Below are 13568 nucleotides of genomic sequence, written 5' to 3'. Positions count from 1 at the left end.
AACAGATAACATAAATCTTGTTTAGAACATCACAACCAACGTGCATTCATATTTTTTACTTTGGCAATCTTTCCTAACTTTGTTTTATTAACGTTTAGTTAAAAAATGGTCTAGTATTGATGTAACATAGTTGCTCTATAGATATTACCAGGTAGCCAGACAGTTTTACACTTCTATGCAGAAGTGACAAATTGATCAAAAGCGATACCAGGCTGCCCTCGGAGGTTCTGCTCCATCTGTCCCACAGGTGTGGGCACGCCTCAGGGAGCAGATCCTCTGCCAGCCAGGGGGTGTGGTGTCGGGGAGGATCCAGTCGTCAGTGTGTCAGGCACAAACAAGTTGCACTTATTTTCGAATTTATTTGCAAAACATACTGGTAGAATGTCCTGAAGTTGCGTCAGGAGAGGTTTAGGCTGGATATCGGGAAAAGGTTCTTCACCCCGAGGGTGGTTGGGCACTGGAACAGGCTCCCATGGTGTGCTCTTGGGGATCGTTCTGTGCAGGGCCGGGAGCTGGACTCGATGACCCTTGTGGATCCCTTCCAGGTAAGAGTATTTTACGATTCTATAAAAAATTCTTAAAGTTTTGTCGGGAATCTTTGGCTCTCTTTTAGAAGAATAAATTTAACTTTTCCCTCCCGATAAGCTCTTATCCCCAGACTCCCGGTCCCCCCCTCCGTAGCCAAGACAGCTTGTCCTCCTCCTCTCCGTCCCTTTCCCGCCCCCGACCGGTCGTTCCCGAAGGAAAACAAACGTGGAAGATTGCCCGGGGGCGGTGGAGGGGGTGTGCGTGTGGCGGGCGGGGGCTGGGCCGCTCCCTGCGGCGGAGGGGGAGCCCGGCGCCGGCTCCCGCCCAGCGTCCCGGGGCCGCTGCCGGCCGCGGTCAGCGCCTGTGACACGGCCGGCCCATGGTGAGGGGGTGAGCGGGTGAGGGACCGCGGGCGGGGGTCGAAGGGAGCGGGGACCAGCGGGCAGCGGGGCCGGGGCGGCTCCGCTTTCGCTTTCGCTCCCGCTCCCCGTGCCGGCGAGGAGAGGGAAAAGCCGGGCCGGGCCGGGGCCTGGCGGGCGCACGGTGGGCCCTGGGCTGGGCCGCTGCGGACGGGGCCGGTAGGAGCCGCAGCGCGGAGCGAGCGCCGGGATTCCCCCCGCGACTCCCGGTTCCGGGCCCTCGGCGAGGCCGCGGCGGCTGCCGCTCCCCCCGGCCTGGCCCCGAGCGGCGGAACTCGTCCCGCTCCCGGCCGTGCCCGGCGGAGGAGCTGAGGGTGCCCAGCCGGGGGTGCCCCCAGCAGCGGCTGGGCCCGAGGTCCGCGGTCAGGTCGTGGGGAGCTGATCCGGGACAGAACTTGTCACACCAGCGTGGATTGTCTGTATTTATTTATTTATTTATTCATTCTATGCAGCGTGACAAATTGTTTAGCCTGGTATTGCTCAAGCTTTTAAAATAGTATATCAGGAAAAAAGAACTAGTTTAGTTTGCTTGAAGCCTTTATGTAAGACTTAAAGTCTATTTTTATTTTTTATGCTTCTGCTCTCTTCACGCTCGCCTTGTCTTTCCAGGGCATGGTACAGGCAGGGTAGGCCTCCGGAACCTATTGGTTTTAAGCTGCACCAGAGGAGGTTTAGGTTGGACATCAGGAAGAATTTCTTCACAAAAGGTTGATTGGACATTGGAATGGGCTGGGCAGGCAGGTGGTGGAGTCACTGTCCCTGGAGGTGTTTGAGGAAGGACTGGCCATGGCACTTAGTGCCATGGTCTAGTTGACAGGGTGGCGTTGATAGGTTGGACCTGATGATCTCAAGAGTCTTTTCCTACCTAATTGATTGTGTGGTTCTGGGGTGAGACCGGAGGCGTAGTTCTATTGATACTGAGAATTCAGTATTAGGGCTCTGATTGCAGGTTGAACTGCTGTGGCGTCTTATGGCAGGTGTCAGCCCACTGCTGACTCGCTCCACCGGTTCAGCTGTGTGCAGAAGGTGTTCACGTGTTAGTCATTAGGTATTTTCTGCCCTTCTGCAGCTGGCTTAAACATATAAATCCAGGACAAAATGCCTGTTGTCTGCTCTGATCTCTCAAAATGCACTCATGCGCCCTTGCTTTGCCTGGAACAAGTCTGTCTTGCCACGTGATCCACAAGAGCATAGATCTGCTGAGAACCACAGCCTGACACGTACAGCTGCTGATTCTGGGTATTCTGTGGGAGATCCCAAACGTGTGGCTGTTTATCCCACTAAGCAGTTTCATGTTACTTTGTAAACACACTGAGGCTGGTGACTGTGCCTTATTTCAGCCTAACAAAGCTATTTTCTTTTGATTTATTTTACAGACAGAAGGAAAAAGATGTAATTTAGTCCCAAAGTGCAGTTTGGCTGTAGCCTACCACAGGAGCATGTTCCTCACTAACTACAGGCCTCAGCCAAGTGAGCAATAGTGTATATGGTGTCACTGCAATTTTGGGGCCAGTACCACTCTAGGAAATGTTTCTGGTCACCTTAGGGAGAAAGCTGTTGTATGTCCTTATATTCTAATTAATTTTATTTACAGGGAAAAGCTTTTTAGCCTTTCAGTCCTTATCAACAAGGCATTTATGCTGGAAGTACTTTTTCTAGTGGCAGTGGTTGTCTAAAGTGTTGTGAGTGAATTAAAATCAAATCGGTGAATTACACTGTGTTTCCCTGGGCAAGCAGAACTCCTGAGGTTTGTTGTGCGTTGTTGTACTGCATTTGAACCGAGAGCAGCAGGCAGTTTAACAAAAGTTCATGAATGTTAACATTTGAGGCGTGTAAGCAGCATTTTCTGAAATTCATAATAACAAGTATGTTACCCTACATGGGAAGAGTTTTACCTCTGGTTGACTGCAACTACGTGACTTGTGCTGCTACAGCATGCTTTGGGTATGTCTTCTTTATTGACATAGTTGACTGGAAGTTATTCTGCATCTCAGTCTTGATCACTTCTGGATTAGTGTTATTTTAGTCACTGATATTCAGATCCAAGGACAGAGGTAAAATCACCTTCCTAAGAAGCTGAAGTTTGTTTTCACTTCACTTGCCTGAGGAGAGTGGTTTGTAGGCCAGACAGGGCTGCTGCTCAGAGGGATCTTGAGGGGATGGAGAAATGGGCAGACAGAAACCTCAAAAGTTCCAGCAGAGGCAGTAAGAAAGCCCTGCACCTAGAACAGGTTGGGAAGACTTGATGGAGAGCAGCCTTACAGAAAAGGATCCGTGTGTTGTGGTGGACCACATGCTGGTTAGAGGGCTGGAGCACGTGATATTCAAGGAGAAACGGGTGGGTTTGTTCAGCCTTAAGAGAAGGTGAAGGAAGGGGAGACCTTAGTGTAGTGGGTAGAAGCTGTAGAGCTAGGCTGCTCTTGGAGGTGCGTGACAGTGGGATGAGGAGCAGTGGACACAAGCTGGTTTGGCTACAAGGAAGGTCTTTGTTTTGTTTGGTTTTAACCTGTACAATAGTCAAACACTGAAGGAGGGGTCTAGTGAGTGTGAGGAGTGTCCATCCATGGAAGTGTTAGAACTTGACTGGACAAGGGCCCATGCAATGACATCTAATTCAGCTTGTACTGGATGGCACATGAAAATCCTGCCATCCTAAACTGTCCTGTTACTTTGTGATTACTGAAAGAACAGGCATTATTACTTCAGAAATTAACTGTTAAAATTATGCTTAGGAGAACACAAGTCAAATAAAGTATGCAAGGTTTCCTTGAAATTACATCAGCTACAAGCAGAAACGCATAATGTTAATTTCATTTATTTAATGTTAATATTATATGAACTTAAAAAAAAGTAAGACACTGCATTGATAATTTATGTCTTAGAATTTTTGTTGCAGAAGCTACTATACTATTTGAGAGAAAATTAAGCAGGAGACCTGATGAGAATGTAGAGTTCTTACATTTTTTTCTTAGTTTTTCAAACTTGCTGCACAGTGAATTTTAGGCAGCAGTGTCTTTAAGAGATTGGTAGACACTGTCATGGAAGTTCCTTTACTGTCTGAGAATTCTTAAGGAGAAGAAAACGACTACCCAGAGCCCTGCATGCAGCCAAATATTCAAAATTCAGATAATCTACCCAAGGCACATGACCATTGTTTACATTAACTCTTTTCACAGTGCTCCAGATTGTAAGTCATCTAAACTATCGGTTTTGGCTCTCATCAATCTCTAGATGTCATGAAAGGTTAAGGACAAAGTTATGGTGAATTTAGCTTAGTTTCTGCTGCATTTCTGGCTGTGTGTTTCTGTGAGTTCATGTTGTGTTATATGTTTGAAGAATTTGTGTCATCGCTTCTTCAAGATGATTCAGTATGAAAGAAAAGCATGACATGGCTATTAAACATCTTTAAAGAACCAATTTTTAATTACTTCTAGCTCATAAACTCATGGATTAGTGTATAATCTGTCACAAAATTAAATGTGTATTTGAAGAGGAAGTACTGCAGTTTGGAGTATGATGCTTTTTATCTTCTGGACATTATAAAAAAAAAATCAGTTCTAGACTCTGAATAGAGGTCAGCTGTGATATATGAGTGCCTCTTTCCAAAGTTATGGACTGTAGTGACCAAGGTATAATAGAATGTATTTTTTACCATCTTGCATTTAAACTGCTGTTTTTAGAATGATGAAAAGAGTGAATCAGTATAAAAGGATTAAAGTTCTTTTTGCAACCTGAAAAATGTGAAGTCACCTTCCCACTGCATGTTTATTGGAAGGTTTGTTTGAAGGACTGTTAATATTAAATGCCTTAGGTTAGGAGGGGATTTGTAAGATTGCTTGGTGGTGTGTCTTTATAATTTGGAGTGGGGATGATTTAGCAAAGACTGCAAAGTCAGTTGATGAAATAATTTCCTTCTGAGGTTCTGAAAAAAAAAAAGATGTGTCATTGAAACATTAAAGGTTGACTTCCCCTAACTTGATCTACTCTGAGTAAACATTCAGTTTTCCATAGTTTTCAGTTTCTTTGTTGGGCGGGATAGATACAGGAGGAGAGTCTTCTGTTAGCATTCCGTTCTGAAAAATGCAGCATTGTTTTATTTGCAACTGTCTTCCTCCCTATACCAGAAGTGCTCTCCCTTTCTTGCTGGAAGATGCTTCCACACTTGACTCCTTTGAGTTTGGAGCAGGTTTGTATGTGTGCTCCCTGCAGCCTGCATGAGGGGCCTGGGGCTGAACACTGAGCCGTTCAAAGACCCAGTGCCATCAGCTGGTGTCTGCCCTCATGTTCTCTCTGCCTGCAGGAATCACAGGTCTCAGAAAAACATCAACACCTTCCCTCTGCATTTTCACACCATAGGTAGATGTGAGAAAAGTAATGTCTAGTTTCACTGCTGATAATATGTTTGACTGTGGGAAAAACAGGAATGTTTTTTAAGCTGTTACATTCTGCTGTGCCTCACCTGTACCAGGAGGATTATGCTGGGTTAATTACTTTAAATCAGTGTAGTTACTGAGAGAGGAAAATCAGGGAAAGCTTGCTGATACAGTTGCTGATGTAGTTCAGGTACTTCCATATAACCAAGTTAGCAAATATCTTTTTACTGACACTTGTGACAAAACCTTCTCATAGGTGTCTTCTTTCCCCTTGTGTGCGTTCAGCATAATGGAATTTATTTAGGTTACTCCTATGCTCTGTAGATAAATGCTATTACATACAATACTACACATCTCTCTTTTAGAGAAGTGAAACTCAAAAATTATGTTTTATGCTATGCAGGGAACAGAATTCAGGCTCTTTATGTACCCACTGGTCCTGCAAATACTTCAGCAGCCTTTTTATACCCCTTGCTAGGCGATGCCTTAGTCATTTTCAGTAGAGGGCATACACAATTTGGAGTGCAAATCTTCATTCAGGAACTCTTAACACTTCCAGGAAATGGAATTCCAAAATTAATTTTATTCTGGTGTCTTTTCAGGGCATGATTTACAATTTTTAAGATGATTCTGAATGTGAATTGGCAAAACGTGAACTCTGATCAATCGAAGCATCTAATTGGAAGTTTTTTTCAAATCTTTTCATGTATCATTATGCTGCAAAGCATGTTTGCTTCTGCCTTAATTACTTTGCTGGTTTTTTTTTTGTTAGTGTTAAGTTTTATGAAAAATGATCCCCAAAGCCTGCAAATAAATAGAGGTAATACAATTAAATGCAAATATCCAGATATTAAGTATTAATACTGCTTAATTGTGGTTTTGGGGGATGTGTGTTTATTAGAAAGACTGATTTATTTTATTTTGATTTCTTTAAAAAGTGATTCAAGTTTACTCCTTCTTGTTGAATTTTCCTTTGTTTTTAGGGGTTTTTACCTTGGTGAAGGTATATCGGGCAACTGTTGACTTGAAAGCTGCTTTTAGGATGTCTGAAGATGAAGAAAAAGTTAAACTCCGCCGAATTGAACCTGCAATTCAGAAATTCATTAAAGTGGCAATTCCAACAGATTTGGAAAGGTTAAGAAAACACCAAATAAATATTGAGAAGGTTAGTGTTCACTTTTTACTAATGTAGTTCTTTTTACACTATAGAAGCAGACACACTGAAAGATTATGTAGAGTTTTTGATGAGAAGTTGATGACAAAGTGCTTTAATTCAAATTTGGCTAAAGACGAAAGTTCTATATTGTCTTGTAATTGTGTGCACAAAGGCCTTTACATTTGTAGTAAACATTGTTAGCAATAGTTTGGTTGAAATACTTGTATGATAATTTGCATTTTGTATCTTTTACATGCATTTTAGCTATAATGAATGTGTTACAGTACTTTTGTGAGCTGTCATGATGATTTTCTCTTAAATATTTTTTCTAAAATTAACTTTCAGCTATGTAAGCCAAACATCCCTAAAGGTAAAAGGATAATTTTATAGAATCTGATCCTGTTTATTTTACAGGCTACTTTTAAACAAAAATCACTAATTATGTCCAATTGCTTAGAGGAGCAACATTATTTACTTATGATGAAGCCAATATCTCTAACCTCATTTCATGAATATTGATTTAAACCTTAGGTTCCAGAGATAGTCCAAACAATTAATCTCCTAAATCACTGTTTGAAGAAACTATAAAATCAATATATAATGAAATTTGACCTTGAATACACCTTTTCAGAGGAAGTGGCTACCATCAATTCATCATCATTGCTTCTCAACTATTTGAGAGTCCAACTTTCTGTATGACAGTTTTGGAAAACTTAAAAGCTATATCCTTAGGAAATGAGTTCTCTGTGCTTTTTCTTTCTTTCCATGTTTTCCCCATGAAAATTCTTGTTTTCTAAAGCACATTCCATGGATTGGATGGCCTTTCAGTCCAAGAGGGAATAAAATGCATGTGTATCCAAAAGAGTTACAGCTGTCTGTAAGTCTGTTAGATAACAGCAATTGACTTGGTAGTACAGGAAGGTGGAGATTTTGTTTGGCTTACTGCCCTAAGCTTTGTTGGTGATATGCAACAATCCTTTCAAAAAAAAAGTGCTGTAAGACACTTTTTCTCTCTTGCTTTCAGTTTTAATTTCATTTCTTGTGACTGTGCCAAAGGATGTTGTGTGAAACACTTTTTGCCTTTGGCTGGGGACCATTGTTGTGGTGGGAAGATTGTAAAGGTGACACAAAATGAGAAATGAGGGTATCTGGGTCTTACTGCAGTCTTATCTGAGTGTAGATGTTTGAATAAGACATTTATTGAAGAGCTTTTAGCAGGAGATATTATGACAAACTTTTGAGTTCTCTTCATGTCCACTGGCTGCTTTCAAGGAGAGATGGAAGGGTTCCAAAGCAAAAGTATCAAAGTCTCTTTCTAAAGAGAGCTCTCTACAGAATGGACTCGGAGCAAAAAAGATCGAGTGTTTAAGAGTAACCTAATGTTTTATATTTCTGTTGTGGACTACAAACTATTTGGCTATAGCACAGTTATGATTTAATACCACAGAAATATGGAACTATAGAGTGATTTGGGTTGGAAGAGAAGCTTTAAAGATCATCTAGTCCAACCCGCCTGCCATGGGGTGGGAACACATTCCATTACATCAGGTTGCTCAGAGCCCCACCCAACCTAGGCTTGAACACTTCCAGGGCTGGGGCATCCAGAACTTCTCTGGACAGCGTGTTCTAGTGCCTCACCACCCTCATTATAAAAAAAATTTCTTACGACCAATCTCAACTTCTCCTCTAAATGTTTAAAAGCATTGCCCCTTATGCTGCCACTGCAGGCTTTAGTAAAAAGTCTTCGTCTTTCTCCTAAGCCCTCTTTATTTATGGAAAGGCTGCAGTAGGGTCTCTCAAGAGCCTACTCTTCTCCAAGCTGAACAATCCCAACTTTCTCAGCCTTTCTTCACAGGAGAGCTGTTGAGCCCTTGGACCATTTTTGTGGCCCTCCTGTGGACCTGATATAACAGGTTAGGATTCCATAGATGTTTTTACTTCATGGACCTCCCTTAATTTTACATGTATTTGTTCATAGAATGTTAAGGGGTTGGAATGAACCTTAGAGATCATCTAGTCCCAAACCCCCTCCCATGGGCAGGAATGCCTTCCAGCAGGCTCAAGGCCTTATCCAAACTGGCTTTGAATACTGCCAGGGATGGGGCATCCACTGCCTCCCTGGGCAACCTGTTCCAGTGTCTCACCACCCTCACAATAAAGAATTTCTTCCTAATCTGTAACCTAAATTTCCCCTCTTTCAATCTGTGCCCCTTGCTCCTTGTCCTATCACTACAAATCCTGATGAAGAGTCCCTCTCTGGTTTCCTGGTAGGCCCCCTTCAGATACTGGAAGGTTGCAATGAGGTGTCAGCGCAACCTCCTCTTCTCCAGGCTGAACAGCCCCAGCTTCCACAATAAATAATGTCAATACTATCTCTTCTCAAGCTTTCCTATCCTTGAGGCCCCCAGGGTGAACATTGTCCAGGAGAGTGGCCTACTTTGTGTATGCATGACAAAGAGAGGTCAACAAGGAGGAATTCTCTGACCACGTGTCATTGCTCTGGGTGTGCTAAGTCATTGGATTCTTTGGGCTCGGCACTAGCATATTTGGAATTTTGAAGCAAAGTAATAAAACCTCTAAATATATAAAGCTGATGAATGTGCTGAGCATTTCTAGTAGAAATTATGAAGAGCAGTCAAAGTTTCCTGAGAAATTTTTTGTCACAGGATTTTTTATCATTAGTTATTTGGACAATGTGTTACAGTCAGTTGAAATTAAATAGGTGGTTTTTCCCTAAACCCCTTTTGTTAAAACCTGAGGAATTCCTGTTTCAGTACTCTTTCAGGGATGACTAAATTGGAAGATCTACTGTTGATACAGGACTTCTTGACCTTTTTTTTTTAAAGAACATTGGCAGCAATTTTAATGGCACAGCAATTTATTCAGAGGTTGTTGTTTTTCTGTTTATAGAAGAATGATGTTAATCTAACTTTGTTGAACACTAAACCTCTTATCTTCTATAAAACTACAAAGTCCTAACATGAAAGAACTTTTTGCTCTGAAAATAAGCAGCAACTTCAGATTTCTCATTGTATTTTAGGAAGCTGAGTAACTTGTGATCCTTATTGCTGTGGCATCTAAAATTATGAAAATAATTATGGAAAGATAGAGGCTGTAAAGAAAGGTTTTTGCTGGTAGCAAAGCATATTAAGAAATTGAGGAATTAAACTTTACATTAAAATACCTTACAAATCATGGTAAATATTTTGCCTTGTTATCTAAACAATTAAAAAAATATTCTAGTATTGTCTAATATTGTAAATGCATTCTTTGATAGCACACATTCCAGGAATCACTGCTTCTACTTCTATTATTTTACTATCTTTTTTATGCTGAAGTCTCTACATTATTTGTGTCAACTGCCTATAGGAGAGACCGATTCATGTTAATGATGAAAAGGTTGATATGTGATAATAGGCAGTTCTTTTGCCAAACTTGCTCTCTGCTAATGTAATAGTCTGGTCTGTGGGCAGTACTGTATCAATAGTTGCCCACTGAAGTTAGTGGGGCCTCCTGAAGGTGCCAGATCTGGCCTGTTGGCTCTTGTAGCTGTGTTTGTAGCTATGTAGAAACGTTGAGTGTAAATGTAGACAGTAGCATTGTGTAATGAATGCCATTTTCTGTGTCAATAGTACCAGATACCTCATTGTCCTATATCACCAGTACTGCTTATTCACAATTCCATTCTTTTCTCCTTCTTCTGCCACTTGTTCTACTGCCCACCAAGTGAATTATGCCACAGCAGTGTCAGGATGCAGTATCACTTGGATGTTAAAAACTGATGCTGAAACCCTGGTTGTCTGTACTTCAATAAAATATACTGTACAAAATTTTTCACAAAATACATTGCTATTTACCTCTCTAATTTTGCAGTGGAATTGTTTATGACTGGACTTCTTTACTGTCAGTTTTGGAAAACTAGTGATCATTTACCAAAGGTGGCTTTTTTTCTGCATAGCCAGTTGGTAAAAATAGCAATTCTAAGGAGTCGTTTTCCTCTGTTTTAGTATCAGAGATGCAGGCTCTGGGACAGATTGCACGAAGAGCACATCAATGCAGGACGAACAGTTCAGGTAAGGATATGAAAATGGCTGTGCTACTGATGGGGTTAAATTGCATACGTAGTTCTGGTTACCTCAGGGATGGACCTTCAGAGAGACATATATTTGACAGGTGGGTTTGACAAGCACACAGTTTTGCTTTACTTCATTTGAAAGGTAGGAATTTCCTGATTGTGTCCTATGAGGCAAATACAGTCAGAAATGTTTCCATGTTCTTGAAGAAGCAGAAGTTTGGAGACTGTGATCTTTTGCAAACTATCCTCTTACGTTGTTAAATTAGAAGACAGCTATTGCAATAAGGGATACTGCTAATTTTAAAGCGTGATTTCAGACATAGAGAACATCTGGACTACTAGTTTGGTGATCACATCTGTTGTTACGTGCATGATATTGTCAAGGGAGGAAATACCGGCACATTTGTCAACACGGGCATCATCTCAGTGACTTCATGCATAGTCATCCATAACTCAGCACACTGGGAATCTTATACTGTTTCTAAAAATACCTATGTCTTGATGAAAATGATGCAAGAAGCTCAGCAAGACATCAGCTAAATCACATACAGCCGAAGAAGATTGTCAGTACAGAAGAACACAATGACCAGATCTGCAGCACTAAGTTTGCTGAGGCAGGTACAGCATCTAGTGTCTCTAACAGCTGCACTGCCAATATTCTGGGGACAGACGTGTGTTGGCCAGGAGAGGCATCTTGTGTTGGTTTCATAAATGTTGTTCAGAGGTGGGACCTGTCTTTGCTACTGTAAGTGACCTACACTGCATGTAGACAAGCAGGATTTGCCTGCACAGGTGTCACAGTCTTAAACCAATGCATCTCGCAGCTCTAATGCTGTAAATTCCCATCTTTGTTTCAGTGTCTTACTGACACTTGTGGGAAATCAGACCAGACTAAAAATGACAAAAACACAAAAGTGGCTCGCCTCAGAAAGAAGAACTTGATCCTGATTAACAATGGAATTAGATGGTAGGGAGAGCTGGAGATACGTATCATTTTTGAGGAATGGAAGGTGTTAATGAGCTTTCTATTTAGTGTAGATGGTAGGAAGTTACATGTGAAATCCTGTTGATTTTTCTGCTAATTGGAGGTTTGAGTGTTTATTTTGATTTTCCACCAAGTACTTTTGAAATTTGAATGCAAGTTTATTCTTCATATTCAAAGAGTCTTCCTAAGGTGGAAATTCTATTAAAAAAATGGCCTTTTAACAGGTATGGTGTAGTAAGCCTGCGTTTTCTTATGTCTGTTCTCTAATCTGTTTTCACATCTGAGTTGTGGGAAAAGCTTCTCTTGTAACTTTAAATTATCAGTATAATTTCTTTAGCAAGACAAAAATCTATCAATAATTAGAGAAAAAAAAGTTGAAGATGTTCTTTTTAGATATTTTAAGTGCTTTAATAAGAAAACTGTTTATTTGTCTCTAGAAACATTTATATTTGTCTTGAATCTAAAGATTGCTGTTTTCACTCTCTGTCAAAATAAATTTTCTTACATTTTATTTAATGCTTATTGCTTCTAGCTCTGGGTACAGATCTAGATGCATTAAAGTGGTTCACATTCTGATATCCAGAGAGCAGAAAAAGTATCTGGGTGCATGCAAGAAGAGCAGACTGGCTCTTTGTTTTAATTAAATAGTTAGAAGTCTGGAGTACTTGATAATAAATTATACGACATGTAGAATGTGTTTGCTGTAAGCTGTTTAAATGTTTACCAATGGACTTGTGATCTGTTTGTTTGCAAAGAAATCAGATTAATTATTGTGATACCAAATGTTCTCTGCAAGCACACACTTTGCTCTCAAAATTAGATGTTGTAAAAATACATTAGGAATCCCTAAGTCAATATTGACCCAAGGCATCCGCCACAGGTTTTAGACAAATATATGCACAGCCATTCTACATTTAATCCATGTGCACATAATTAGCCATTTTTCCGAATTTTCAGTTTACCCAGAATAATTACTTCTGTTGTACTTTTTGATGATGGTCAAAATTATAATAGAAGTATAGATGAGCGTACATGTGTTGCTCTGCTTTCGGGTGACTGGGTGCCACTTTAAAAACTTCTATAAAGGAAAGTGAAGAAAACAGATAAATCTATGCACAGAGTGTGAAGAGACCCCTTCAAAAATATTGAGAAAATAGCTCTTGTATATCATGTATTAGTTTTTCTGAATGTGCTCTTGTATATTTTCATTTTTAGGGACAGTCCATGGACTTCTTAAAATGTTAGGGCCTGAATGAATTTGCAGTTTTCTAGGCTTTGCCCACATACATGCTGACTGTACCACACAATTAGTTAATTATTGCAAGGTTTAAGCTAATTTCAATGAAATGGCAGTATTTTGTTGTAACATCTAAGGACTGCCCTGATCATTCCTGTGGTGAGAGGAAAGGAAATGCTGCAGTTACTAGAGAGGAAATAAGACATTAAACCAAAAAAAAAAAAAAAGGAAAAATGCAGTGGATGAACAGTCTGGCTGTCCTGGGGTGATGTTGTGAAGCTGCTTTACTCCTTACCCGTCCGCTCAATGCCCAAGGACGCTGTGCCTTTAGGATGGGCCCGGGGGCGGGGCCAGAGCCGCGGGACCCAAGTGCAGGGCGGTTGAACGGCTCAGCCCAAGGGCTCCAGGGCCCGGGCAGGGCGCGGGAGTGTGCCGGGAGCGCTGTGCTGCTTTTGGGGGTTCCTTTGGGTTCCAGCTAGCTGGGAAAAGGCTCTGTTGGGTTTTCTTGTTCTTTTTTCCCTTCCCTTCCCCTTGCCTCAGTGCCTCCCTTCCCTCTTCGCTGGTCCAGGGAGCCTGCGGGGGCGAGCCCGCGGGGTGGCCCTGGCTGGTCCAAGCCCAGGTGTCTGTTCCCTCTCCAGGAATTTGTTGTATTTTGAGGGGGTTTTTTAAATCCTGTTCTACCCTGTTTTGTTTGGGTGTTAATAAACAGTTTGTTTTTTTCCACTCTCACTTGCTATGACCCACTTGTCTTACTGGTGGAGGAAAAGGGGAGGCCCTTTCCCCTGCGGAGGAGAC

At 41.5% G+C, this 13568-nt stretch overlaps 1 protein-coding gene across 3 annotated transcripts in view; it reads left to right on the top strand.

Moving 5' to 3' along the window:
• Window positions 1-334: 334 nt before the first annotated feature.
• The window catches only part of STX17 (syntaxin 17), a 28851-nt gene continuing 15617 nt past the window's right edge, over window positions 335-13568 (top strand). The window contains exons 1-3 of one of the 3 annotated variants that reach the window (XM_082283791.1): window positions 335-545; window positions 6304-6485; window positions 10484-10549. In XM_082283791.1, coding sequence (XP_082139917.1) covers window positions 473-545; window positions 6304-6485; window positions 10484-10549 — 321 coding nt within the window. In that variant the 5' untranslated portion in view covers window positions 335-472. Of the gene's footprint in view, window positions 546-782; window positions 919-6303; window positions 6486-10483; window positions 10550-13568 lie in introns of those variants that run through there. The other 2 variants (XM_082283792.1, XM_082283793.1) reach the window with 2 other exon arrangements.

The sequence above is a fragment of the Coloeus monedula genome (assembly GCF_965178545.1).
Source record: "Coloeus monedula genome assembly, chromosome: 1".
NCBI lineage: Eukaryota > Metazoa > Chordata > Aves > Passeriformes > Corvidae > Coloeus > Coloeus monedula.
The sequence above is the reverse complement of the archived record's forward strand: the minus strand, read 5'-3'. Positions and strand labels throughout refer to the sequence as shown.